The sequence below is a fragment of the Aspergillus multicolor genome, assembly GCF_047715735.1.
Source record: "Aspergillus multicolor strain CBS 133.54 unplaced genomic scaffold BDW74scaffold_13, whole genome shotgun sequence".
NCBI classification, from domain to species: Eukaryota; Fungi; Ascomycota; class Eurotiomycetes; order Eurotiales; family Aspergillaceae; genus Aspergillus; species Aspergillus multicolor.
In genome coordinates this window covers 109,948-137,856 of record NW_027395964.1, presented here as the reverse complement: position 1 = coordinate 137,856, position 27,909 = coordinate 109,948, and the positions used below count along the sequence as shown (strand labels likewise).

General features: G+C 53.2%; 10 protein-coding genes across 10 annotated transcripts; 4 read left to right on the top strand and 6 right to left on the bottom strand.

Moving 5' to 3' along the window:
- Nucleotides 1-465: 465 nt before the first annotated feature.
- BDW74DRAFT_178364 (uncharacterized protein) lies at nt 466-1,250 on the bottom strand (the record flags this gene model as incomplete). Its single annotated transcript, XM_073729187.1, has 2 exons — nt 466-477; nt 531-1,250. The coding sequence occupies 2 exons, from the start codon at nt 1,248-1,250 to the stop codon at nt 466-468; spliced, it is 732 nt and encodes a 243-aa protein (XP_073583515.1).
- A 470-nt stretch (nt 1,251-1,720) lies between these two features.
- BDW74DRAFT_178363 (uncharacterized protein) lies at nt 1,721-3,070 on the bottom strand (the record flags this gene model as incomplete). The annotated part of the gene is made up of 1 exon (XM_073729186.1): nt 1,721-3,070. The coding sequence occupies one exon, from the start codon at nt 3,068-3,070 to the stop codon at nt 1,721-1,723; it is 1,350 nt and encodes a 449-aa protein (XP_073583514.1).
- A 1,023-nt stretch (nt 3,071-4,093) lies between these two features.
- Nucleotides 4,094-4,712, top strand: BDW74DRAFT_153518 (uncharacterized protein). Its single transcript, XM_073724534.1, has one exon. The coding sequence runs from the start codon at nt 4,249-4,251 to the stop codon at nt 4,681-4,683; it is 435 nt and encodes a 144-aa protein (XP_073583513.1). The 5' UTR covers nt 4,094-4,248; the 3' UTR covers nt 4,684-4,712.
- A 354-nt stretch (nt 4,713-5,066) lies between these two features.
- Nucleotides 5,067-6,585, bottom strand: BDW74DRAFT_178361 (alpha/beta fold hydrolase; the record flags this gene model as incomplete). The annotated part of the gene is made up of 3 exons (XM_073729185.1): nt 5,067-5,870; nt 5,941-6,383; nt 6,447-6,585. 3 exons carry the CDS (start codon nt 6,583-6,585, stop codon nt 5,067-5,069), a joined length of 1,386 nt encoding a protein of 461 aa, XP_073583512.1.
- Nucleotides 6,586-7,621: 1,036 nt separating this feature from the next.
- On the top strand, nt 7,622-10,305 carry BDW74DRAFT_178360 (cytochrome P450; the record flags this gene model as incomplete). The annotated part of the gene is made up of 2 exons (XM_073729184.1): nt 7,622-9,244; nt 9,949-10,305. 2 exons carry the CDS (start codon nt 7,622-7,624, stop codon nt 10,303-10,305), a joined length of 1,980 nt encoding a protein of 659 aa, XP_073583511.1.
- A 288-nt stretch (nt 10,306-10,593) lies between these two features.
- On the bottom strand, nt 10,594-12,162 carry BDW74DRAFT_178359 (uncharacterized protein; the record flags this gene model as incomplete). Its single annotated transcript, XM_073729183.1, has 8 exons — nt 10,594-10,793; nt 10,847-10,974; nt 11,060-11,166; nt 11,218-11,227; nt 11,298-11,445; nt 11,566-11,677; nt 11,759-11,873; nt 11,966-12,162. 8 exons carry the CDS (start codon nt 12,160-12,162, stop codon nt 10,594-10,596), a joined length of 1,017 nt encoding a protein of 338 aa, XP_073583510.1.
- A 634-nt stretch (nt 12,163-12,796) lies between these two features.
- On the bottom strand, nt 12,797-14,233 carry BDW74DRAFT_178358 (zinc-binding dehydrogenase; the record flags this gene model as incomplete). The annotated part of the gene is made up of 6 exons (XM_073729182.1): nt 12,797-13,416; nt 13,481-13,655; nt 13,717-13,782; nt 13,896-13,963; nt 14,017-14,086; nt 14,171-14,233. The coding sequence occupies 6 exons, from the start codon at nt 14,231-14,233 to the stop codon at nt 12,797-12,799; spliced, it is 1,062 nt and encodes a 353-aa protein (XP_073583509.1).
- A 286-nt stretch (nt 14,234-14,519) lies between these two features.
- On the bottom strand, nt 14,520-16,336 carry BDW74DRAFT_178357 (flavin-containing monooxygenase; the record flags this gene model as incomplete). Its single annotated transcript, XM_073729181.1, has 3 exons — nt 14,520-14,912; nt 15,045-16,224; nt 16,305-16,336. 3 exons carry the CDS (start codon nt 16,334-16,336, stop codon nt 14,520-14,522), a joined length of 1,605 nt encoding a protein of 534 aa, XP_073583508.1.
- A 998-nt stretch (nt 16,337-17,334) lies between these two features.
- BDW74DRAFT_178356 (uncharacterized protein) lies at nt 17,335-18,535 on the top strand (the record flags this gene model as incomplete). Its single annotated transcript, XM_073729180.1, has 4 exons — nt 17,335-17,685; nt 17,740-17,880; nt 17,966-18,281; nt 18,339-18,535. 4 exons carry the CDS (start codon nt 17,335-17,337, stop codon nt 18,533-18,535), a joined length of 1,005 nt encoding a protein of 334 aa, XP_073583507.1.
- A 1,263-nt stretch (nt 18,536-19,798) lies between these two features.
- Nucleotides 19,799-23,791, top strand: BDW74DRAFT_168011 (uncharacterized protein; the record flags this gene model as incomplete). The annotated part of the gene is made up of 3 exons (XM_073726762.1): nt 19,799-20,806; nt 20,876-22,505; nt 22,542-23,791. 3 exons carry the CDS (start codon nt 19,799-19,801, stop codon nt 23,789-23,791), a joined length of 3,888 nt encoding a protein of 1,295 aa, XP_073583506.1.
- Nucleotides 23,792-27,909: the final 4,118 nt, after the last annotated feature.

Sequence of the window (27,909 nt, the reverse complement as noted above, 5' to 3'; positions counted from 1 at the left end):
AATGAAATCCCCATTATGCTTTTATTGTTACCTATGGTAGGTGCCATAGGTCTCATGAGGTCTGGGGAACCTGGTCTAGACGTAGCAGACTTTCCCGTCAAGAAATAACAGAACAGCAGGTCTCTCCATGATTGTCGAAGGGGGAGGTATAAAGGAGACCATGAATCTGACTTCATTCCCATACTTTGACGCATCGTACATTTACCGTACCCATCTACTGTTGCACCTCCAGATTCCTTGATTGAAAACCCTACCCCCAGAACCACCCAAAACGCATAGCAGAAACAAGAAACCAGCCTAACAAAGCTCCCAAGCCTCCCCCCCGCAGTAAGCTTCCGCATAGATCGCCGGATACAGCGGCAAAAAGCCCTCGTTATTCGCCGGCTCCCACCCAGACTCAGACCCAGACCCCCGGACCCCTCGGCGCCCCCCCGCCCCCCGCCCCCCGCCCCATGCGCCATCTCATTACTGCTGCCCCTGTAGTCAATCGTAATCGCCCCGCTCGCGCTGTACCCGATCATGGCCTCGACCTCGCGCCCGTGCGCGTCGAGCTGCACCACAGACAGCATGAGCTTGTCCTCGGGGAGCAGGACCGTCCCGTCGGGCTTGCTGACGGCGCGGATCCGGAACCGGCTGTGGATGAGCGTGGAGAGGTGCAGCCAGGTGTATTGCGGGCCTGGGGGTTTGGCCCAGTATGTGGTTGGGGCGCGCTTGCTGCGGATGCAGAAGAGGTTGCCGGAGATGGGGTCTGCTGGTGTCGTCTCAGGTGCTCCGAGATTCGGGGGAGGGAGAAGAGGGCGGTATTGTTGTCCCAGCCTGGGAGGGCGTGGAAGGTTATTCGCCCTTGGAGCTCCACAACTTGAACCGCATCCGCCACCTCCTCCGCGCACCCGGACGCCGACACGGGTGGTACAAACCCCTCCTTGCCCAGAAACAGGTAGCCGCACCCGAGATCCGTGGCGCCACTGGGGCCCGTCGAGAGGTGGCAGATGCGGCCGGCGGCGTCCCAGCCGGCCGCATTTGTAGGTGAAGGGGTTGCCGGCGAGGGACTCGGTTCCCGTGGCGTGGATGGAGGAGGCCGGGCAGCAGGTGCTGAAGCTGTTTGATGAGGCGAGGGGTGCGGTGCAGGAGCATTGCGAGGTCGAGGGGGAGAGGCATGTACCGGTATCAGTACCAGCACTGGAGACTGGGGGTGGGATGGCGCTGGCTAGGAGGAGGAGGATTGTGGTGATGGGGGTTGGGGTTGGCATTTCGGTGTGGTGGGTTACCTAGGTACTATAGGTAGGTAGATGGTCGGGTGGGGTTAAAGAGGTATGGTGTTTTAGTGATTGGTGAATAAAAGTTTGATAGTGTTCTGTGAGGAAATACAAGTATATAAGACCGTGGGAGTACTGTGGTAGCGGGCATTGGGTTGAGAACCGTACCTTAGGTTGTTTCAAGTTTTCCATTCCCTTGACTGATGTCATGTATCATAATTCATGGGGATTCCAATGTCTCTAGCTAGAGGGCTATGTTTGATCACAAAAGGGTTGCAAGTCACTGATGTAGGAACCGAATGACGAGTATAGTATGGGTTATTCCAGACAAGCCCTCACAAAAACAGTCAGCCAGACAATTAGTACGTGAATTAGGGCAAGACCATTGAAGTTGGTGGGACCCTCATTCTATGCTTCGTACAGGAATAGTATAGCTCCTATACCTAGGTACATGTATCAGACTCTTACTCCTGCACCCGGCATGGATCATACAGCGGGTCAACAGCCAGCCCCGAGCCACCTAGTTTCTGTATAACAACGCGCCCATCTTTCAGCAATCCCACCATATTCTCGCCGATCCGATCAAGAACAGTGATATCCTCAAGCGGGTTGCGTTTCAGAATCAGCAAGTCCGCAATAGCCCCCTTCTGCACAACGCCCAACTTCCCCTCCATCCCAACAACCTTGGCCGCATTCACCGTTGCAGAACGAAGTATTTCAGCTGCACCAAGCACAGACGCCCTGATACTAAACTCCTGATTCTGCAGCGGATGCAAGCCAGCAAGCAGATCGGAGCCGTAGCACATGCTCACCCCCGCGTCGCGCAGGATCCGCAAGGACTCCAGACCCCCCTTCAATACTTGCGCGTTCTTCTTCTGGCCCTCTTCGTCAAGGAAGCGCTGGAATGGCGGCGAGGACATACCGTGGTATGTGACCAGTGTTGGCGTCACAGTAACCCCCATCTCCTTACAGTATTCCGCCGTGTCCGCGTCAATGAAATTCCCATGCTCAATGCCGCGCACTCCATTCTCAACCGCATGCCGAATTGCTTGAGATGTATACGCGTGCGCGGTCACGTATTTCCCGCTGTACGCCGCCGTCCTCGTTATCGCTTGTATTTCCTCCGGCGTAAACTGCACCATGGCGATCGTGTCAGACGGACTCGCGACCCCGCCCCCAACCATGATCTTGATGAAGTCCGCCCCCTGCCTTATCTCGTCGCGCACGGCAGCGAGACAGTCAGGAACGCCGTCGGCGACTCGAGCTAGGGAGGGCGAATGCCCGCCGCAGCATTGAATGTTGTCAGTGGTACCCTGGTATGAAGGCCTCAAATCCCCATGTCCGCCTGTCTGCGAAAGCGCCTTTCCGGCGATGAACAGCCGCGGCCCTGGGATTAGACCCTCGCTTATTTCGGCGCGGAGGGAGGCGTCGGCCCCGCCTGTATCCCGGACGGTCGTGAACCCGCGCAGGAGCATCTGGCGCGCGACGTAGGTTGCTCTTAGTGTGAGGGAGGTAGGGCTTGCGGCGAACATGTCGCTTAGGTTATTTCCGCCCGGTGTTGCGGTGATGTGCACGTGGCAGTCTATGAGGCCGGGGCAGATGTAGAGGCCAGCGAGGTTGATGACTCTCGAATCTGGGTTTGAGTTGGAGGGGCGAGGGCCGGTTGTGATTTCGTCGATGAGGCCATTTTTGATCTGAATGGAACAGTTTGGGATTGTGGTGCCGGCTTCGACGTCGATGATTGTTACGTTTGTGAGTGTTAGGGAGGGGGCTGGAGGCCGGGGGAGCCAGGGTTTTGCGGGGATGGTGCGCATGGTGTAGTTCAATGTTTGCTATTGAAATCTGGATGAGTTCTGGATAGATGATGCAAGGTTACGGATGCAAATAAAATGTTGTTGATGACTTGGGGGTGCAGGTGCCCTACGGTACTCCAACTCTCCAAGCGGGGAAAGATAGCGCCAGCCAGTCAGGGTCCAGGCAGCGTTGGGGTCGATAAGGCTACGTTGACACTCCGTATATCCAGCATGGCCTGAGAAGACTGAAGTATTTCCTCAAGAACATTATAAAGCCCTATACACATTCTACTAAATTACCACAGTCATCATGAAACCCATGGCCAATACCAAGCCGGCCAGACCGGTCCGCAACAAAACCAACCAATCAGCATCCGCCATTCCCCTCCCAAAATCAGCAGCCCTAATCTGCCCCAACAGGAGGCTGGGATCGACTTTCTTTCCCATTGGCCAGTTACTCTCGGCTAGAAGATCCTGTGGCGTGGTTGATTGAAGGGTTTATATATCACTTCCCCCCGGGTCCCCAGATTTTAAAATAAATAAACAAACACAGCTTCCTTATAATGAAACCTCCAACACTTACATCGCTTTTATCGCTCGCCGTCCTCTTAATCCCAACAACAACAGCGCACGGCCACGGTCATGGCCACAACCATGTCCACGGCCACGGCCACGGCCACGACCATAAAAGCCACAAACCACACACCCACGGCTCCCGCGCAATCCCCTCCCGCGGACTCGACTCAGGCCTCAACAAGCCTTTACTGAATGGGTACAGTCTAACCTGGCACGAGGAATTCACATACGCGAAAAACGGGGTGAAACAGCCCAGCACCGCGAAATGGGTTTATGAGACGGGTGATGCATATAGTCTCCCCGGGCGTCCGGGTGATTTTGGACTTAATGACCAACTCGGTGTGCAGTCGTACTCGAATGAACCTGATATTATTGGGATTACGACGGCAGGGACGCTGGGGATTACGCCGCGAAAACAGAAAGGGCAAGGTGGGGGGTGGAGCAGTGCGAGACTTGAGACGGTACGGAAGGACTTTGGTGCGGAGCGGGGTGGGAAGTTGTTTGTTGAAGCGAGGGTCAAGACGTCTTGCCCTTCTTCAGAGAAAAATGGAGAGCAGAAAGGAGTGGCGAGTACATTCCGTCTCTACGCCCTCGGCTCGGAATACCGCGAGTTCGAAGAGACCATGTGCCTCAACTGGCCTGCCGTCAGCGAGTGGGATATTGCATCCGTATCCACCGGACAAGACACAGTGCGTCACGCCCTACACTGCGGCACCGCTCCCGGCGGCCCCTGTAAAGAATTCGAGGGTCTGACTGGCTCTGCGGCATGGAAAGACTGCGAGTGGCACTACGTTGGCTTTGAGGTTGATCGCACGCGCCTGAATAGCGCCGGCGTGGAGGAGTGGAGCGAGAACAGGCTGAATTGGTATGTGGATGGGGTGCAGACGTTTTCGCTTTCGGGAGAGGATGTTGGGGATTTGGGGGCTTGGGAGAGGATTGCCTACCAGGGGCATTTTTTGGTGGTTGATTTTGCTGTTGATGGTGAGGGGGATGGAGAGGGAGAGGGAGAGGGAGGAATGGGGGTTGAGGTTGATTATGTGAGGGTTTGGAATCGATAGACGTCCACTGAATGGTCAGGGGAGCAGTGGAATATGAAAATCAAACAGGGCGAGGTATATGCCTAAGACAAAGCCTAAGGACATTGTGTAGGGCACCCTGAATAGAACACTTTCCGTAATATGAACGTAGGGCTGAGGGCACTGGGGCCTGATCGGGGCAACCTTCAATACCCCGGGCCATGAAGCATGTATCATAATCCATATGAACAAAGTTCTCGATCTAGGTAGGGCTAAAGGAGTCTATCTCATCTATTTCGTAAGAGCGAACGGCCATGTCCTCTAATACTGGATGGTAAAATGGGTATATACGGCTTTCTATAAATCCATCCCACTTCTTACCGAGTGTATAACTTCATTATCATATTATGCTTATGCCTAACATATCAGGTCCGCGACACAACCTTAGCCCCTCTATACCATCCTTTTACCACATCCCCATCAAGCCGAGGTCCGCAATCCCCAGCTTCACCACGTACAAGGTGCTGCAGAACCCCAGTAAGAACCGGCAAACACTCGCTCTCAAGCGGCACCCAATGCCCCGCCCGCGGCAGCGTAATGACCTCGCTCCCAGGCGCAAGGTATCCACCCTCCGCTAATCTGTCGAAACAGATCTGCCGCTCCATGACGTGGTCGTCGAGGCCCCAGATAATTGTCGCTGGGGCTTGGAGTTGCCCTTGCAGATGGGTGCGGTTGAATGATGATTTTCGCGTCTTTGTACCTGGTTTGATGGCTTGTAGCGTTGCTTTTAGCTCTTCAGAATGCACCCACTCCCCTCGCAGGACGCCGTTGCGGTAGAGACCCGTCATGTTCCAGAAGAGAGTTGCGGGTGATGTTGCCTTGCGCAGGACCGTACTGCCATACCCCCCGACTCCCTTCTCATCCTGCTTAGCTGACGCTGCTGCCGCGTCAGGACCCAAAGATGCAGCCAGCGCTTCAACAAGGTTAAAGTCGTTATTGCGGCAGTTCGCCAGGCGCGCAAGGCCACGAAGGACAGCCATATCTTTCCATTCGCCCAGGATATACCCGACAACGCCCCCGGAGAGATCAAAGGAGCAGACATACGCGAAGCGCCATACTTGGCGACTCAACAAGCTCACCGTACGGTATGCTTGACACAGCTGAAGACGAGATAGGAGCCTGGGGAGAGCTCGAATCCGGGACCTGAAGTTCGAGATGGCCAGATGCGCCTGTTCCAATGGGCAAGCTGTTAGTCGAATACAGCGAGTTATTATCAGAGGCTAGGGTAGGGCTGCTTACGAAAAGCCCATTGATCAATACAAAGTGATCCGCAAGGGCAGGTGCTTCACCCGCTAGCTGTGTTGCCAGCGTACACCCCCAGTCATGCGCTACGAGAATCACCTTGGACGGCCTATAAAGCTGGCGCATGGCGATGCAGAACTTGCACAACGCATTGAGGACACTAACATCGTATACGTCGAAACTGTCGCTGCCGCCGTATCCCGGGAGATCGAGGCACACGAGGTGGCTGTCGCGGGGGACTCCATGATCCGGTGCGAGGAAGTGCCGCCACATGAAGCAGGAGTCTGGGAAGCCATGGATAAAGATGATTAGGGGCTCGGGCTTGTATACAGAGTGTTGGTTGTGGATGTAGTGCAGTTTGCGCCCATTTTTGAGCGTTATGAAGGCGTGCTCAAAGCCTGGGAGTGGTTGGTCGGATAAGGCCCAGAATCTTTGGCGTGCTGCTAGCAGGTTAGTACGTACCATATCAATCAATGTTGGTCACTGTAGAATGAAGAGGTTACCCAACGACAGTTTGTCCCTTTGCCGGTGGTTTAGTGGTGCTTTGCCGTGGACGAACCCGGTGATAATACAACGCACGAGGCCGAGGGTTGCGAGGGTGTAGAATATGATGCGGCTGAGAATGTGTGTGATGATGGCCATTGTACGAGTTTGCCAGATGCTAGGCTCCTAGCAGATGTTCATAGGGACAACTGACGAAATTTGTGTTTGATAGATAGTATAGGTCCAGCCCTGGAGGGGCATCCATTGCCTGGCTGGCACCCGGTGGATCGGGGGACCAGTGACATCAGTTGTTGTTCATTTGTTATGTTACGTTGATGAGAGAAGGAATCATGTACAGGACCACAAGGCTGACTCGGCCAAAACCCATAGTGGCGACATTTATGACTACCATAGCTCAAAAAGGTCAACGTGCTCATGAATTATGGTAGCTTCATTGTGACGGAGTGGAATAAACTCAGATACTGCGGTGTGTCTACCTAGATTAGAGGCACGTCTAAAATATATGCATGTGGATGAACCCTCTATACAAAAAGCAATGGTTTGTACCTAACGGTAGAGCTGACATCTGCAGACGTCACACGTGGCCAGGCATCTTCTCCGCATACGAAGTAAACAGAGGCCCGAACTTATGAGTACCAAGATACAAGGGAGTATTTCCTCCAGCCCCAGTGTTCTCGATCGATCGGGCTTGTTGAGAGGCGATCGTGATGTAACTATGGCGCATTGAATGCTGATCAACGGGGGTGGTGGGCCTGTACCCGTGGACCGGTATACCCACTCGGCCGCCCGATCTCATAGGATCGAGATATGAAATCCGGTCCTGAGGTCTGCTGCTTCCAGATTCCTGGGTCGATTGTTTAAAGCCATAGTTCTCACAATAATAATGTCGCTTGTCCTGTTGGCGAGCACGAAGAGAGCTGACTCGCAACCCACCCCCCTGCCATCCCACGTCCCCACTCCATGCGGTGACCTGCACCCCGTGCAAGACGTGCCATCGTATCTCGCCCTGCATATTTGATCTGATGCGCTGACGTACCTAGATCTTACCAGGGCCGGATCAGAAGCTGCAAACCAGATAAACTGCGTGGCCGTCATCTTTCCCAGGCCCCATACCCAGACCAGAGCTTTCCCGTCGTATTCCACCATATGGTACCATGCCATATTATCACTAACCATGTACCTCAGCACAGTCTACATTCTAATCCTCACCCTCGTCGCAGCAACATGGCACATGATCCGCCTCCTCGCCGACCACCGAACCCGCCGCCATCTAGCCCGGCAACACGGCTGTCTCGCACCGCCGTCTCTCCCCCGGTCCTCCTTCCTCTTCGGCATCGACACCCTCCTCGCCGAATACCGCAACTTCCGCAGCAACACCTACCTGTCTATGCTCGTGGACCGCTTCAACACCAGCGGAACCACCTGGTCCTGCCATACCCTCGGCGCAACCAACTTCGCAACCATCGACCTAGAAAACATCAAGCACATCCTTGTCACGAACTCGCAGGACTTCGGGCTCGGGCGGACACGCAGCACCGTCCTCGGCACGACCCTCGATCACGGTATCTTCACTGCGCAGGGGGACGAGTGGCGGTGGTTGCGGCGCATCACACGCCCGGGTTTTGCGGCTGCCCATGTGCGGGCGCATATCGAGGAGCATGTGCGCAGTCTCTTACACGCCATTGCGTCCAATGCAGATAACGTCGATCTGCAGCCGCTGTTCCACAACTTGACGCTGCATAACGCCGCCTCGGTGTTCTGGGGTGCCGATGCCCTGAGGCAGTTGGATGAGAAGCCAAAGCTGGAGGTCGGGGAGCAGACCCTCGCACAGCGCATGAACGCCGCCATTGCAGCTGCATTTGCGCATACCCAGGACGTCATGGTCCTCGGTCCTCTGGCGAGGCTACCGGTCTTCCAGTCCTCATCGAACAAAGAGGCCATCGAGCTAGTCTACCACTTCATCCTCGACAACTGCCGGATTACAGCCGGCAAGCTGCAACGCCAGCAGCAGGGCTGCAAAGACGAAGCCCCTAGCACTGACGACGAAGACGAAGAAAGCGCCGACGCTGACACCGGCGCCGCCGGCATCTTCCTCGACCAGGACAAGTCCAACAAGAACGCCCTCCCCTTCGACCCAGCGCACATCCAGCTCCGGCAGATGTTCATGGCGGCCGAGGGCACAACGGCCGAAACCCTCACGCACCTGTTCCATCTTCTGTCGAGACACCCGCGTGCGCTGGGCAGACTCCGCGCCGAGATTGCGAAGACCTTGGCGCTGCCCAGTGGCGAGGCCCTCCCGACCCCATCGGACCTGAATAATATGCCCTACCTCGAAGCCTGCGTCAAGGAGACGCTGCGATTATTCCCGACCGTCCCGTTTAACAACCGCATTGCGCTGCATGACACTGTACTCCCAAGAGGCGGTGGTGCAGACGGGTTATCGCCCATCGTTGTCCCCGCTGGCTCGGAGATCTCGCTGCCTCATTACCCGCTTTATCGACGGAGAGATATATTTGGGGAGGATGCGGATGAGTTTGTGCCAGCGCGGTGGATCGACCAGGATGACGGGCCTGAGTCCGACCAAGAGGCGGCACGCATAAAGCAGAAGCAGTGCGAGGCATACCTGCCGTTTAGTATCGGCAAGCGGGCTTGCCCGGGACGGCAGATTGCGCTGGAGACGGTAAGGTATGTTGCTGTGCGGCTTGTCCAGGAGTTTCCTGGGATCGAGGATGCGTCGGAGAACAGGCCATGGCAGGAGAATTGTGGTGCGACGCTGCAGAGTCGGTTTGGGGCTGTGGTGAGGTTGAGGGGGAATGGGAAGGGGGTGGAGGGAGAGGTGGATTCTGGGTATAGCTCTGGAGTTGCCTCTTCGTGTTCTGTATGAGATGAATGAATGGCACCCCGTGTGTTCATCAGGCCAGGGTCATAGGGTTAGTATCTGTCCTAGGTACCCAAAATACAGTGGTGGTTCAGGGACTGCACTGATGTAGAGCGGTTGTACTCTTTGTCCTGAGTATACACCAAGGGGTGAAGAACAACCAAAGAACTGATAATGAGCTGTCATGGTTACATTCAGCTCAACCAATCAATCAATAGACTACCATATCAATAAACTACCATATTACTCTTAAGCCATGCATGAGCCCGTCAAGCCCACCCGTTCGGAGCCAGCCTGGAAAGAAGCCCTAACCCGGACTTTAATGACCAAGAGATAGAGCCACCACAACAGCCTGAAGCCATCATGACCAAGGACCCAGACTCAGTCTAAGATGCAAAAGCAGAAGAAGAGCCGTTCCTCCGGAGACCGCATCATGGCAGTCAATATCCATCCTGCCTGAAGCCACACGGCCAGCCTCAAGCCCGAGCTTTCTCAACAACAACCTCTCACCTCCTCGTCTTCCTCTTCACCTCTCTCTTCTGCTCTGTCCTTCTCCTACCAAGTCAGCAACCCTTTTCCCAACGAAACTCCTCCCAAGAGCCCTATAACCCCAAACCTGAAAGCAAAAACTCAAACCCCCTCCATCCCTCTCCCAGCCCCCACTCCCAATCCCCCTCCTCGCCAACTCAACCGTAACCTGGTGCGGCGAAAACCTCACCACCGCGCTCTCGTCAAACTGCAAATTCGATCTGCTCTTCAAAGCCTGGATGCCGACTGCCTGCATCGACACCGCCACTAAAACTGAGTACATGGTCCACGACACAGGGGATGCCTGGCACGCCTTCGCAGACCTCAACCACACACAACCCTCAGCATTGAAAATACAGGAACCATACCAGCAGGACGGTACTGCACCACCGCGCACGACCACCTCTTCACTGCGCGATGCTGTGGAAGAAGCAGTTCAGGGCGTTCGGTGAGGGGAGACGAGAACTCAACTCGCTGATTGTTGACCCCGAGTATGTGGATCACTGCGTTGAGTTCTTGCTTGGGATGACGGGGAGCAAGAGGAGGGGTGGTGTGGATTGGCATGGGGTGCCGATCTCCGTGGATGTTTCGTATATGAGGTGTTATGTGCGCGGCGACGGGGAGTTTCTGAGTTCTTTACACGATGCAGCATGAAGCGTGAAGCATAGGAGCATTATAATATTGATGCTAGCATTGAATTGCACTTTAGAACCGGTTATTTGGTGGTGAATTCTACAAGGTCAGCGCTTCAATCCCCCCTCCGCCGTCCTGCCCTGACTCCACCCCTCCACCCACCGATCCTCAATAATCCTCAACTGCACCTCCTGCGTCCGTCGTAGGTGTTCATACCGCTCTCCCTCTTTTCCATCATAGTCATCCATGTCGGCATCCTTGGAACCCTCCTTCGCCACAGAGCGCGGCGTAATCATGAACGAGTGCCCTAGTCAAACATAATAAGCACTACACCTTGTGACTAACTGGTCCAATCCTCACCATTGATCGTTTCATCACACGCAATCCGCATAAAACACTCCGCAACATCCTGCGGCGGCGCAAACTCCACCCCCTTGGCGACCAGCTCGGCCTCGTACGCCGCCGAGCGGATGGCGGATTTGATGTAGCTACCATAGTTAGGTTCATCCGTCCATGAGCATTTGTACCTGGTATGAGACGGTGCTAGGGAGCATATGGCTAGGTATGGCGTACCAAGGCGCCACATAATTAATCCTCACCCCCTGCTCCCACGAGGTCCACCGCGCAACGCGCATCAGCCCGCGCAGGGCGTACTTTGTGCAGGTGTATTGCCAGTTTGCCTACACATGGCCAATTTAGTTTAGTCCTACCTAGGTATGGTAGTCCCGTACCATAAGGTAGCTGCCACAAATCCCTTAGATAGCGAGGGTGTGGATGCGTCATACCGGCGAATCGATCCAAGCAACCATACTCCCCGTGATGATAAAAGCAGCGATCGCGGTCATCGGTGTTGGGCTGTTTGCGGAAGTAGTGGACGGCCAGTTTCCAGGTGTATATGGTTCCTGTGAGATTGACGTCGACGATGTTTAGGGCTGGTTTTTGGGGTGGGCAGTTGATGTCTGTTCAGTTTCCTCCACCTCAGTTAACCTTGATTGAACCTCATTCCGCCTGTACCTTGGAAAGAAAGAGAAGCTCCATGCACTGGTAATCCCAAAGAGAGAAGGGTATGGTAGACGCACCGCCCAACGGCCACAATTCATCCTCGCTCGCCCGACTGATGCCCGCGTTCGCAATGACAATGTCGCAGCCATGACTTGTGGAATTGGCGAGTGCGGCTTCGAAGACGCGCACCTGGTCGTCCCAGTTTGCGATGTTGCATTAGATGAATTGGGCGTTACTACTCAATTTGCTTAGTATGATACCCTACGGCACGAAGAGGAAATGCCATTGGCTTCCATTGAAAGGTTCGGGAAAGACGTACGGCGCAAGTTCCCTAGCAACCTGCTCGCCGCGCTCAACGTTCAAGTCTGCAATCGTCACGTAGGCACTATTATCAAGAATTCATTAGACCATGTTCTGTGGTATGACTTCATGCTTTTGTTACACCTAGGTAGGGCTTGTATGGTAGGTAGTGCATACCCAGCTTCCGCGAACTGGTGGACTGTTGTCTCGCCCATGCCGTTGGTGCTTATATATCCCAGCCATTCAGTATGTTTCGCCGTCCAAGGTCTGCAATGCATACCTCCAGTAACGCTCTTGCCCTTGAGCTTGCTAACATCTGGCGGGATGGCGCAGTCCACGGGGCCGGTGTAGGTGTATGGAGGAAGGGTGGGCATGTTGCACACAGTAACCTACTGATATGTAATGCGGGAAAGATATCAGGGTACCTGTATCTGCTGCCTCGATTGAGCGCATACGTAGTACGTACCTAGCTACCTAGGTATACTTCACCACAGGTTCCCCGGGGCCGGCTAAGATGCGGGAAAACCCAATCGACCGGCGCGCAGCTGCAGCCACCCCCCGGACGGGACGGGACGATCCCCGCTCCGGGTACAAGTATCCCAAAAAGGATAGCCGTCAGCTCGCCGGCGGGGGACCTCGATCTACCGTGGTTTTTTCTCATACTAGCAGAGCTCAGGAGGGGTACGTAAGCTAGATGTTTCACCCATCTACCCAATTATGCCAATTCAGCTCCGGGGACGGAATGAGCGAGGAGGCCCGCGAGGCACGCCGGAAACGCAGTCTGTTAAAGACGGAGGGAAACGGGTGGGACTGCGCGACGGCGGTTGTCTTCCTGGCTGGGCCGCATGCACGGTGGATCACGGGCGCTGTTCTCCCTGTTGATGCTGGGGTGACGGCGGCGGTGGGGATCGGGATGCCGAGGGGGGCGTGTGTGAATGGTTGATGATCATGTATTTACTCCATCCGGGAATCTGGGAGCGCCCTACTAGGTATATACAGACCTGGAGCCTACTCAGGCAAAAGCGCAACCCGATCCTCAACCTCACCCCCATTCAAAGACGCCAGATACTCCGGGAACTGCCTCAACCTCCCCGTCTGCACCCTCGGCTCCAGCACCCCCTTGGCAATAAGATCCAGCACATCCTCTAGGTCCCCCCTCTGCCCGCCATAACTGAACAAAAAGCTCAACCGCTTGCGGATTCCCTTCTTCATATCCAGCTCATTCATCTGGTCTCCCGTCCCAATACACAATATCTTCCCGCCCGGCCGGACGATCTTCTGTGCATCAGCGAACGTCTGCGCTTTGCCCACAAACTCAAGCACTGTGTCGACCTTGATCCCGCGGGACTCAACGAGCTCGGGGATTGACTGCGCGCAGTCTGCGGGGACGATATCAGACTCAGGTATACCGAGTTCCTTTGCAGCGTCTAATTTTGCACTTCGTACGTCCGATACAATTACCCTTGCCTTGATGTGCTTGAGGAGGATCTGCAACGCGTTGAAGCCCAACCCACCGAGACCAAAAAGAAAGACTGTCTCGCTACTTTTGACCCCTGCGCGCCGCACGATGCCGTGGTACGCGGTTGTTACAGCGTCTGTTGCGACGGCGCCGATTTCGGGCGCGACACCTGCATTTTCCGTGAGCCCTTCTCGTCTCTTTATAGGTAGAAAAAGGTAGAAGTGGGGTTGTACCATCAGGAAGAACAACAGCAGCCCGCTGATCAACCGCCACATACTCCGCAAAAAATCCATCGTCACCTATACCGTGGTGCACGCCGTTGGGGCAGAGCTGGGGGAGGTCCCGGGTGCATTCGGCGCATGTTGACTGTCCACAGCCGGGGACGGCGAGGAGGGCGATGCGGGTGCCCTAACAGCATTAGATTCTGGACTCCATGATTTGGAGAATGACGAGGAGGAGAGGCACGTACGATATTCAACCGCTCATCGCATACGTTGGGTCCGACTTGAACGATCTCGCCGCAGCCTTCGTGGCCCTAGGTTGGTAGTCAACTGGTTAGGGCTAGGTGTCATATCATACAAGATATGAATGACGAGACGAGTGCCTCTGGTGAATGGACATTGACGGGGTTAGGTAGACGAAACGAACAAGTGTATAAACGTCATTGAAATACGGCCGGTCTTCAACATCAAGAAGGGCCTGGTCGCTGTTGCAGACTGCATGATTCTTGTTAGCTAGCAGGACATATTGATATGATATAGGTGCTTACCTCCCGAAGCGAGCAACTTCACCAAAACCCCCGTAGTGGAAACAGACGGGACGGGAGTTTCTTCCCAGACCTGAAGCAAATGTAGGTTGTCAGTTACTACGGTATGCTCTTTGTAGATGGATGGCATGACAACCATAGGTCAGTGGGCACTTACCGGCTTAGGGTTGCCCTTGTGCTTCCGCCAGGCGTGCATAGTCGTTGGGATGGAGGGGGACATTATGCAAGTATTAGAGTAGGTTATACTCCGGAGTATGGTAGCTTAAACTTAACACCACGAGACGAACTGTGGCCCAGAGTCTGGACATATATGGTAGGGTACCTCTGCGGTGGGTAAATGCAGATCTGCGACCCACCACGATAACCGAGCCGAGACTCGGTAATCGTGACGCAATCTAGCAGGAACAGGTGGAGATCCAGATGGGATCTTGGTAGGCAATCTGGAGTAGTAGTGTTACACGATATTGCGTTATACACTGTAGGTAGTTCAGGTCTTAGGGCTAACTTTAGGTAGACCCCCTCATCGGCTCCGGCATCTCAACATACCACGCCAAATCACTCTCCGGATCCATCTCATACTCCAGAAACCCATTCCCCAGAAACCTGATCGGATTGGCACTGCGATACTCAATCTCAAAATCCTCAGGCCTCAACTCCCAAATCAGGCGATTAAACAGTAGCGCGGAACCCCCAAACAGCGCCGTCACCCGGCCACCCTCCTTATTCCGCTTATACCACGACTTGCAGCCCCCGGTCCAAACGATCGTCTTGTGCACCTCGTCGCCGTACCGCACAGAGGCCTCCTCCGCAGCCTTCTTCGGCATAACGGACCTGATGTCCTCCGTCGCGATCTTCCTGATCCACTTGACGAAAGGTCCTTGTTGACCCCCGTTATCCAGCTATCCACGTCGTTCGCCAACAGCCCTTTCGCACAGTCATGCACATGCTCCGTCCACTCCTCCACCTTCTCCCCCGTACACTCCGCATACGTAATCCCTTGCTTGCGAAGCAAACTGCAAGAAGCGACTCACCCACTCAACCACATACTCAATCGACCGTGGAAAGTTCCCAAACATCTGATGCGGCCCCATCACCATCATCATATTAGGGAAGTCCTCCACCCACAGCCCCAAGAACGTCCGCGGTCCATCCTTCCATTTATCCTTCAGATGCACCCCATAGATACCCCTAAAATGCACCGCCGTAAAAGCCCCCGTCACGGCGTCAAACCCGGTCGCGCAGATCAGGATGCCCAGCCCATACTCCTTCTCCCTAGTCTTCACACCCTTCTCCGTAACTCTTTCAATCGGATCGGCCTTGACATCAACGAGCTCCACGTTTGGTCTGTTATACGCCTCAAAGTACCCCGACTCCAGCGGGACGCGCTTCGTTCCAAAGCCATGGCATCTGGGAATAAGTTTCTCGGCTGTCGCGGGGTCCTTGACGCGTGCTCGGATCTTATCTGCTATAAACGACGAATAGAGCTCGTTCGCTTTCCTATCCGTGAAGATGACATCGCGGTAATTTGAAAGCCACTTTTCGAACCCCCTGGTTTCATTAAGCTTCTCCCAAAACGCCTCTCTTTCTGTGGCCGAAACATCAAATACAGACGCTGGATTCGATCTATGCAGGAAACACGAGTATGTCGCCCTGCACCGCGCGAAGATCTCCGCGTACCGCGACCGGATGCCCTCCATTTCATTTCGTGGAATCGGCCCGTTGTTCAGCGGCGCACTCCAGTTTGGTGTCCGCTGGAAGATGGTTAGACTCCCTGCGGTCTTGACGATTTTCTGGATTGCCTGGATCCCTGTTGCGCCCGTGCCGATGATACCGACCCTTTTGCCTTCAAAGCTTACAGAGTCAGACTCACGAGGCCACCGCGCCGTGTGGATTGCCTCACCCTTGAAGTCATGCACACCCGGTATATCAGGGAGCGTGTAGTTATTCAATATCCCTATGCAGGTGACGAGCCAGCGGGACGTGTATGTTTTGCCGGTATGGTCGGTTAGGATCCAGCTCCGCGACTGTTCTTGGTACTGGGCACGGATAACTTTCGTGTCGAACTGCATATCCCGCGCTAGATCGAATTTACTTACAACGAACTCGCTGTACCGTAGTGTCTCCGCTTGCCCCGCGAAGTGCTCGCTCCAGGTCCATTCTTTCAACACCTCGGGGGACCAGCTGTAGCCGTAGGAGTAGGATTCGGAGTCACTACAATCACTCGTCAGTTAGCAATGCTTTTCTACCCAGGTCCAAATTTGCTTTGTGGTTTCAGCGGGGCGTGTATGTACAATCTCGCCCCGGATAACAATCCCAGTACCATGTCCCGCCGGGCCCGGAGGCAGCTTCTAGGACTTTTGCGCGGAGGTTCAGACGGCGCGTTTGGTGCAGGGTGTAGATTCCCTGAGGCCGGCGCCGATTATGAGGACGTCGTGATCGAGGTTGTGGGTTGGGTTTGGGTTTGCTGGGCCGTGGCCGGGGGTGTCTTGTTGGTTGGGGTCGATGCTGCCCATGTTGATGTTGTAGTTCCAAGGTTTGTCGGTATGGTATTTCGAGGCTTTGATTGACATGTAGGATATCGGTGTAAGATACCCTACCACAAAGGTAAGCGGCCGGGGCTGAATTCTCCGAAATCAAATCCGCGGGGCTCTAGGGCTCTTCCTGGCCAAAGACGACAAATTCACTCCATACCGTTGCCCCCTACCTTATCATCTCCAGGTTGATCCGGAGTCCTTCCCCGCATTCAGGAAGGGATCGGACAGGGGGAGGGGTAGCCCTGCACGTTTACTGCGCCGCCGGTTATCCTAATATGGACATCCGAGAGCCAGTTAGAACATTTTGGATTGACAGTAGGGTCGGTCTCCCCTGGTATGGTATAGCGAAGTCTCTGGTAGATATATACCATAACAAAGACCTTGAACAGGAGATACGGGCTTATATTACCTACCTAGTATGGGGTGTTTGAGAGGGCACCCAACCTTAAAGCACAAATGTTATAACTAAAGGGAAGCAATCCGGGGAAGCGGGTGAAGCCCCGGCCCGCTTTGACGGCGATTCATGCAGCTATCTCCTTTAGGGGCTCGGCTGGCGTATACTTGGCGGTAATTATGTTACTACCGGTATGCCCTAGGTACCTACCATAGTATCAGGCCTCAGTATAGCCTAGGGTACATCTCCGCATTCAAAAATGCCGAGTCCGGAGTTTAGCCGCGCTCTTGAAATGCCATGCACATGTCCTGCTTATCATACAGCAAGCACTCTATCTCAGCACTTAAACCAAAGCTCACAACCAGTGTCCAACCACACATCCACTGGGAGACCATGTCCCCCAACCGCCTCGTAGACATCCCCCTGGGAGCCAGCATAACCGTAAAGCTCATCAACACAGTGAACTTCGGCCCCAGCCACCTCCACCGGTTCATGGCACCCAGCGTCCCGGGCCTAAGCACCTTCGAACGCGTCCCCGCATTCGCCTTTCTACTTGAGCACAGATCCAGCCGCAAGCTAGTCTTCGACCTCGGCATCCGCAAGGACTACCAGAACTACACGCCGAAGATCGCGGAGTATATTCCGACGACGGGGTACATTATTGAGGTTGAGAGGAATGTTGTTGATGTTTTGAGGGAGCATGGGGTTGATCTCAATGATGGTGAGAGGTTCGTTTGGAGGCATGTACTTTTTGAAACAAAGAGAATGGAAATGGCGATTAATGGCTGGATGCCATAGTCACTGGCACTGAGACCACATCGGCGACCCATCGATATTCCCACCCAGCACAGATCTGATCGTTGGACCGGGGTTCAAAGACACCCTGCTCCCTGGGTATCCGACGAACCCGGACTCGCCAATCCTCGAAAGCGACTATACGTATGCCTTCCAGTGCCTCTGCGCTTCCTCTTCCTGGCAACGCCCATTCCACCCCATACTAACAGTGTGAAATATCGACATGTAGCGGCCGTACTCTCCACGAAATCCCCTTCGACCCATCTCCCCGCAAACCCTGCACATCGGGCGCTTCAAAGCTTACGACTACTTGGGCGACGGCTCCTTCTACTTCCTCGACAGCCCGGGCCACGCAATCGGGCATATCTGCGGCCTTGCGCGGACCACGGTCAGTCCTGATGGAAAGAGCGACACATTCATCCTACTAGGCGGGGATACCGCGCATTACGCTGGGATATTTCGGCCGTCGGTGCATCTGCCTATTCCGAGCTCGGTACAAGACCCTTTACATGTGGATGGACATGGACACAACGGAGATCAATGCAGTGCGATATGCCCAGGAAGCGCATGGGAAACCCTCTAATCGAGCTGTGGGCGGGAAGTCGCAGCCTCCCTCTTCGACCCGACATTCGGGCACGATTTCCCGCTTGCAATGGAGACGATTGGCAAGTTACAGGAGGTAGACTGTGACAAGAACGGGTTCGTGATTATCGCGCATGACTTCGCCGTACGCGATGGCGTGGAGCATTTCCCCGCTGCTTTGAATGACTGGAAAGAGAAGGGATGGGGGAGACGTTGAGATGGGCGTTTTTGAGGGAGTTGGGGGGTATTTGGAGTGGGTTAAGAAAGGGATAAAGCCTGGCAGGTTGGAAGGTCAGAGTGTAGATATTGATGGACTTGTTGGCTCATAGTTAGCTATATTGTTTGATGTTGAGCTCTTGGAGACCTTAACCCTAAGTAATTGTGCGTACACATCTGCATTTAACTGAGTCTGCTACCATACCTAGGTAGGTAAATCTACCGTTAAAAAATCTACGAGCCTCCTTCCTGCCTCATGCGGACGTTGCTGCTTTAGGAGGATGATCTGGGCGAGTCAGGAGATCCGCTCACCCTTAAAGGCGATTTACTCATCCTTTAGAATGATATATCTACCCTTCAATACTTATACTCACCCTACACTTGCCTTGTCCCCTTTTCATGTCGACACTATCTCATTGGCTACTTTACCAAGAAAGTCAAGATGCTATAGCAAAAGATGAAAACAAACCTGGCCTACTGTTGCTCTCAATAGAATGGTGCCGGGATGTCCTCTGCCATCTTCCTCACCCTTCTACCTTCTCAACTAACCAAGTCTCGTGCAGAATGCGCTCCTTGCGACCTTCTTTGCTATTTTGCTATTCTGCTATTTTGGTGTTCTAGTGTTTCTTTAGAGTAAGTGACGTTATCCTGAGCCTGCTGCAATAATGTTTAAGAGGAGGGAAAGATAGAAGGTTAACAGGAAAACTATTGCAGCAGCAAATAGCTTCACTCGCAGAGTATAGCATAACAGGATTAGTGTAAGGACCGCCCGGCCGGCAGGTGCCTCAGGTTCGCGTCTACTGAGTCAGCTCCCGCTGACTCCCGGCTGACTCAGCCGTGCAAGGGGATAAATAACTAACTAGTTACGAATCCTCGCGAAGTGATGACCTGTCCTCTGTGTTAATCTATAAAAGATACTTGCTTGTTGCGAATAACTTCATCCTTTTTTCCACTTTAAGCTGTCTTTTGCCGATACGCTAGTTAAATCGCGAGTGGAGAAACAGGTTTCTCACAGTTTCCGCCTCGGTCCGACCCGTACCTTGACCTCCACCCAGGAGGTTCAGGGGCTGAAGTCAATTGAAGTCCCCTCACGTGTTCGCTGCTTTAATCCTTCCTTAAATAGATCGCTTGCTTCCTCATCCACAACCGAAGGCCGACCTCGTCCCTTACATATACAGACAGGCTGGGCAGCTACGGAGAAAGAAGAATAGTCGGCACTGAACTTCTGCGATTCTCTCGTTGTGGATTTGCTCTCTTGATGGGTATGGCGTCCCGTGACGACTACCTAGTCGGGTGGGTTTGCGCATTGCCCTTAGAGGTAGAGGCAGCCAAAGCGACGCTCGATCGCATTGATGGCTACGTACCTCCGAACCAGGATTCAGACGACAACAATAACTATATTCTAGGGAGTCTCCAAGGCCACAACATTGTACTTGCGTATCCAAATTTCGGCGTGTATGGTAAAACGTCGGTGGCGGACGTGGCCACGCAGTTGCACGCGAGCTTCAAATGTGTTCAGTTCAATTTTCTGGTTGGCATTGCGGGAGGAGTTCCAGGCACAAAGGAAGATACCCGTCTTGGTGATATTGTTGTAAGCAGATCAACAGGTAACCGGCCGGGTGTCGTCGAGTATGACGTAGAGGGGGAGCGAGTGGGAAATCATTTTATTTGCGGCGGAGCGTTAGATCAGCCTACGCCATTACTTCTCGCAGCCATGGGGAAAGCCGAGACAGCCGCTATTTTCGAGGAAAGCCAGATTCCCCAGTACATTTCCGATATTGTGCAGAAAGATCCCGTCACCTTTACCCGTCCTGGCCCAGAGCAAGATGTCCTCTTTGAGCCGAATTATGGTCATATATCTATTGAATCCGAAGAAAACGGGTGCAATCGTTGTAACCCGGATAGGATCCTGGTCCGGCAACCACGAGAGATACAAGACCCAATTGTTCATTATGGACTTATTGCCTCCGGCGAGCATCTGATGCGCCACGGACCGACTCGAGACAAGTTGGCACATCAGCAAGGCGTTCTTTGTTTCGAGACGGAGGCGGCCGGCCTAAAGGATGCCGCCCAGTACTTGGTTATCCGAGGAATCTGCGATTATGCAGATTCGCACAGTTCCAAGCTCTGGCACGCCTATGCCGCAGTAGCTGCAGCAGCATATGCAAAGGAGGTTCTGTCGTTCATACCCAAGGTTTCCAAGACGATACCTCTGGCAATAAACACAGAGGCCGCACCGATCCTCGACGCTTTGCTCTTAACAAGACCCGAAGTTGACTGAAAATCCCTCATTGTGCTGAAAGGCCGCAGAGCTGACGGCACCTGCGAATGGCTCATACAGCATCCCCGCTATCAAGAATGGCTGGCAGACCCCAATATACCACTCCTCTGGATCTCAGGGGGCCCTGGCAAAGGGAAAACCATGCTGGCAATTTACATTACCGAGGTGCTACAGCCAGTGGTTGACGCCGCCGAGGGTGTTCTTCTCTACTACTTTTGTAGTAACCGCGATAAGAACCGGAACACGGCATTGACCATATTGAGAGGCATCATACATCAATGGATCAACTCCCATCCGCACCTGGCGCAATATATCAAGAACTCCTTCGAAGGGACCGAAACAACAAAATACACCATTTCCAGCTTTGTCTCCCTGTGGAATGTTTTCCTAACCCTGCTTCAACAGAGTAGGTCTTTCCAGGTCGTTTGTGTGCTGGACGGTCTGGATGAATGCGAGCATGAATCGCTCAGACAGCTTCTCGATGCCATTGAGAATTATTTGTCGAGCTCTCGGAAACCTGCAAGGCCACGACTTAAGCTTATTCTTCTCTCCCGACCCCAGCCGGCTTTTCTAGAGACCAAACTCGGCCAGTATCAGCAAATCAAGCTGGACGACTCCGATGCAGAGATTTCGCATGACGTCGAGAAATACATCTTCGCCAAAGTCACAGAATTGGCATCCGAGCAAAAACTTCCAGAACAAATGGTTGCGCAAGTCCAGAAGGCCTTGTTGGCTGGCGCCGATGGTACCTTTCTATGGGTTGGGTTCGTTGCCAATGAACTTCAGGGCAGGAGTTGGGGCAAAATCAATGAAATTATCCGTCGTGTTCCTAAAGGCCTTGGTGGGATCTATCAGCGGATGCTTCAGCAAATTGACGACAAGGAAACGCTGGTCCCCATTCTTCAATGGGCTGTTCTCGCTGCCCGGCCCCTCACTGTGAATGAATTGACAGTGGCCACAGGGATCAAAGCATCCGGTGCCCTTACGGCAACTGAAATAACCAAGAAACGGCTTAGATTGTGTGGGCCACTCGTCAAGATCGAAGGGGATGTAGTCAACCTGGTCCATGAGTCAGCGAAGGAGTTCTTTCAGAGCGACCAAGTCAACATCAAAGGGATTAGCATGTTTCACATGAGCCAGAACACTCACAAGACTCTTATGCGGACCTGCCTAGCACACGTTGAACGTAGTTACGACTCTTCAAGTGGGATTGAGGAGAGGTCCAGCTACGATACCCTCTTGCCTTATGCCAGTCAATACTGGCCGGTGCATTTCCATCATGCCATTAATGTCATTGATGCAGCCTCCGAGTTCTCACGTCCATTCTTTGGAGTCAATTCTCAAATCCGAGAAGAATGGTGGAAATCCTATTGGGAGCAGGAGAAAAACGGCGGCAACGCGCCCTCGTTCACGCTCTTGCATCTCGCTGTGTACCTTGGGAATGTAGCCTGGGCTAAGTTGTTGATCAGCGAGCATGTCCAACTCATTTCGCGGAAGGACAACTACGGCCGGACGCCGCTTTCCTGGGCCGTCAACCGAGGTCATCGAGATATGGTGGAATTGCTGGTTGACCATGGTGCTCGTGTCAATGTCAAAGATCGAAGCAGGTTGACAGCACTTCATATTGCAGTCACGGGACAGCAAAAGGACATCGTGTCTGTGCTGCTCGACAGAGGTGCCCGGCTTGAGAGTAAGACTGAACATGGCGACACGCCACTTATTCGAGCCATTCAGGCAAATTCGAGGGACATCATTCAAATATTGCTTGAACACGGAGCGCGCGTGGATGAATTGCCAACCCCCCCAGGAGTCGCTTCCCTGAGAAGGCCTTCGGACCCCATGGAGGAGCGGGTGGAAGAGCTACTAGGGCTCCAGGAGCAGATTTTCCTCGCACGATACAACCAGGCGTCGCGAAAAGTCAACATGGTCATGAAAACTCTCAGCCTTTCCTTCCGCTTTCCCGCTATCCTTCGAATAGTAACACTATATCTGAAGTTTGTGGCATTGGACCGCTGGGAAAATATGTCTGTACTGCAGGAGCTCGCTAGGAAGAATAAGATGGAAGAGCTGCGACAATGGGCCGAAGCGTATCGTGAGTTCTTCGTCCAGCTGGTTGTTTCCAGAGACCTTAGAGGGTTGACGGCTATGACCGACTTGCCGACGCAGGTGTTTCGGGCGGTCGCCCCTGGAGATCTTCAAGCACTGCTGGTAATTGCAGTCCTTGTCGGCTCGGAAGCTAAACTCGCAGCTGTTCGGCACGGATGGAGAGAAGGAGATGCCATCACAGCCAGAGCATTTTCGCATTGGGCCGCCATCGCCTACAACAGAGACGCAGAGGAGTTCTTACACTACGGCGTTCGTGACTTTCTAAACGATTTTGATGCCAGTATCCAGAGTAATAATCGGGAAGAGAATGTGGCTCGGACGGTGGTACTCTTGACATCGCACTTTGCCATGCTCGAGAACGAGGAACCACGGCCGATCGAATACTTCTCTAGGGTAGTTGCAGAATTCTACGAAGGATATATCGGCGGCGGCCACGAGATTGAATTGTTCAGTGATGTAAATCAGGCATGCGCCAACGAGCTAGTCGTCATCAGCGAAAACCACGACTCCGCCAGATTACTTCTCTTCCTGACTAGTATCTTTCAATTTGCGCAGCGTTCTCAAGAGAGGGGCCAGGACCGCTTCTTCAACATACCCTCCGCATCGTGCTTGATTCTCTGCCAGGAGAATTCCAGCGCCCACCGATGGCTGATTGGCGAAGCAATCCCAGAGGCAATGAGTACATTGATATCAAAGCAACCCCCAGGGTCACTTCAAAAGCGGGCGTCCAAAGCCCTTGTGGAATGCCTAATCATCGGAAAACAATATGGCTTGGCACTGCTCGCAGCGACACCGAGACAAAGAGTGAAACAGAATCTGCGCTTTTTGCCAGATGTCGAAAATATGATAATTCGAATCGTTGGTTCCTGAAGCACTGCGCAGCGTTCCTACCTCAGTTTTGGTGATCTTTAGACCGTTGGTCCGTTAAGAGTATGGTCCTCATTAAACTTGCCGAAGCTCTTTTGAATCTGGGTATTTTTTGGGCAAATTGGTACCGTACCAGTTTTGAGCGTCCACTTCCGTTTCTATCGTGCTTTTCGTCAAACGACAACAGCATTGTAAATTCTTTCTGCAAGTCCTTGGGGAATTTTCGAGCCTGATTTTGCGGCCAGCCCGGCGTATCGACTGCCAAAGAGTATTGTCTAGGTACTTTGGGGTCAATGACTATTCGGCGCCCTTATTGAGGATAATTCTATATCTACCACGCTATGATTACCTATTTCTCCTGCTCACGAGTACGCGTGATGATCCGAGTTACGCTTGGCGAGTTGTTTATTACGGGTAATTGAGCCCTTGCAGGCCGCGCAAGTATTGTTCCGCTCGCCGGCAAACTGGCGATGGCATCAGTATCAGTAAAAATCAATGGTTTCAATAAAAGTCTCAAAACAGGATTAGTATGAGGTGGTCGCTGCTATATATCGGCAAGACAGCTGTAGTTGCAACAGGTAAGTAATCTGCGTGGTAGGAATTGGACTGCTAAGGCAGGGAGCCCGCGATCGCTCACAAGGCCGAGCCTACGACCTACGGTATAGAAAGGTCAAGGACCCCGACAGTCACCTCGAGAAGAGGAAGATCTCGCTTCTATGCTTCTCTATCCTTGTTGTGCCGTTATATATCCCCCGTACAGCCAATCCCTTCAAAAATCAGTTCGCCCGACGGCGTCAGCGCCTTGGCCACGTGTTGCACCTCCATCGCCCCAGCCAAATCTGCAGACCTGAACATGTAAGTACAAGCTTTTGGTGTATAATGTCCACCAGGTACGCGAACACGAATAGCACCGTCCAAAATCAACATAAGACATGGTTTAGACCCGTCATGTAGGAATAAAGTATAAACAAGATGGTAGCCTTCGTCGCGCTTTAACGTATCATAGTCGGCGCGATAGCCGGATAAATCTCCTACTGAACTGTGAATAACCGGTATTATGGCTAAATTCATAGTCTACAACCATTGCTTCCCACTTCCGCCTCTGCGCACTGAGTTCGCTATCTTAGTAGCCGTTTCCAGAAGCGTGTCACGGCCGAGCGGTCTGACTTCGCTTTGCGCTTCTTGTCATATGCTTGGTCTGTAGGTGACAATGAGCGAGTTGGCATACTCGAAGCTGAGGGACTCGAAAAAGATGGCGCTGATGGAGTTGGAGCAGGTAAGAACGATTGGTCTAACATTGGGGGTGATGAAACTGATTCGTCCGGTAGAAACGAGGCTGATCGATCCGGAGCAGAGGGCTGACCTTGCGTTCTCAGTGCGATTTGAATCTGGCGCTTTACCTCGGCGTCAGTATTTCGCTCTTCGTAACTAGCTTGGTGGAGCCGTCGTAAAACGTCGTCATCGAAAATAAATTCTTTCCAGGTTTTGCGTCCTGCTGGGAGGATGTTGGGATCCGCACCCATTTCGAGGAGCAGATCCATGATGTAAAGCAAGCGCTTCTTCGCAGCATAGTAGAGCGCAGTCCTTTTCCCGGAATTCGTGCCGTCAATGTTATGACCCAATCTGAAGAGGAGTTTGATCATAGGAACATTGCCTGTGATAACAGCCTGTCGTAAGCCTGTGACTGCCCTGCAACAGCGTGACTTGCTAAAAGCTAAGTTGCTGATCGCTTTATAGTAATGGCTAGTTGGCTCGAGATCTAGCCATTCTTCTGCAGTAAGGCCGTTCTCATCGAATAGCGCCGAAGGCTCTACAAAAACAGACCTGTCTAGCAGGATATTGATAGTGGCCAAATCTCGGCTAAAAATGGCGAGATGAAGAATGGACCAGCCATGGTTATCCTGCTGAGAGGCACTGAGTCTCATACGTTCGTCTTCCAGCAGACACTGGACAACGTGAGAATGCCCCAGGTAGGCGGCATGATGTAGTGCAGTCCAACCGTGACATGTTGATTTAAGTGGGTCGGCTTCATGTAGAAGAAGCAAGCTTACGATGGAAATATGGCCTCCGTTTGCAGCACAGTGCAGTGGTGACGTGCCATAAGAGCTGACAGCGTTGACGTTGGCCCCTTCATTCAATAACAGACGCACAACCTCCAGATGGCCCCCCTCCGCTGCCCAATGTATTGGGGACCAACCATCGCCATCGTGATAATTTGGATTCCCACCATATGTGAGGAGCAAGCGTACGGTGAGAAGGTCGCCAGAAGCTGACGCTTCTTTCAAGGGCATCATCTGCGTATTTTGAGTATTAGACATGCTGGCACCGTGGTTCACAAGTAATTCAGCGATTGAAGACCAGCCCAAATGGGCTGCCCAAGCCAGCGCAGACTTCCCATCCGTGCTGGTTGAGTTGGCATCGGCGCCCATGGTCAACAGTTTGTCGGTAGCGCGTGTTTGCCCAGCAACCACAGCCCAGAGACACGGAGAAAATCCATAGTTGTCGGTAGTGCGTATATTAACACCATGGTCAGCCAGGATACGCATGTTATCGATGAGGCCCCTCTCTGCAGCGCAATGCAGGGCCGTTTGGCCGTTGTCATCACCTAAATCTGTGAAGGCTCCACCGCCGGCGTTGAGGAGCAGAGTTATTATATCAGGACCATGAGACTGTTCCATAGAGGCGTAATGCAACGCTGTCTTGCCCTCATGGTCCCTGCTACCCGGATTTGCGCCTCTATCGATCAAAGACTGAGCCAGCTCCAGATTGCCGGCCCACACCGCGTGATGAAGCTTTGTCATTCCCAAGTCGTCTTTGTCCTCTAAGTCGAGTATTGTTACTGATGCACTAATGTCCTCTTCACGGTGGTCCAGGTTGCCATTTGCAGTCTCATTGTCGTCGTCCTGCAAGTCTAGAGACTCATCGTCTAGTATACTGTACATGGATGCACGCAACTTTACAAACCCCAGCTCATCGTCTTCCAATGGCTGGTCGCTATCAACGTTCTCAGCGCTTTCGTCATCATCGCTAGGTAGTTTTTGCAATGTAATTAAAGCAATCTCTTTCAAGTGAGCTGCGACGTGTGACTGGAGAGCTTCGCTCGAGAAGACGGCACTAGATTCGACTTTCTCTGATAGTTGGAAATCGTCGCCGAATGGGCACTCCAGCACCTTATCAAGGACCGGTCTTCGCGCGGCGCCGCTGAGAGTCGCGGCATGCGTTTCAGGCACGCCGTGCTCTTTGATGGAATGCTCCTGATATTGAATCTCTTGATCGAAGTTGATAGGATCGTGAGAAGGGGCCCTGCACTCCCATGTATGCCCGTGAGCGTTCTGCATGTGGCTGATCCAAGCTTTCGACGTTTCAATTGTTGACGGACCAGCCTCACGTTGGCCCGCTTCCAGGCAGTGTGCGAAAACACAGATGAAAGGCTCCAGGTCCCCAATGACATGATTGCTGCGGCAGATTAGATGCCATGTTCTCACGAAAATGATGGTCTGCTTACTGCCACAGCATTGACTTCGCAGTGCCCTTGAAATCAACAATAACGCCACAGTATGGACACTCATGAGTCAGTGGTATTGGGGGGAACGACAATTTGTTATTCACCAGAACAGATTTAGCCCGAGGTGCCTCAGTTGTGGATTTGGCGTATAAGGCTCTGACAGCAGATTGTCGAGCAGTAGTTGCATTCGTTACGGGCACAGGCGGAGGGCCAGGTGGCCCCAATATTCTTTTGGTGGTCGCAGACTTCGGTAGCACGCTCGGATCAAAACGTATAGCTGGAGCACTCTCCTTTATCTCGGGTAGTCGAACAATAGTTGGGGTAGCTTGGGCATTCTGAACACTCAAACTAATGCGCCTTCGGTGGGATCGCTGGTAATACAGTCGTCGAAGTCGCATCGCATTGGCTTCGACTAATGCTGAGCGAAGCGAGTCCGCCGCCATTGGAAATCGAAAACGTACGTAGCAATCTGTGTAGAGACGCAACTCGGCTATTGCGTTGTTTGCTTCTTCATCTTCTCTGTACTTCTCGATTTTACGAGCCCGGTCGGCTTTTGCAGATTTTCGAATTGCGTTGGATAGACGAAAGAGCCGTGTCACTGTTCCGCCGATTATAT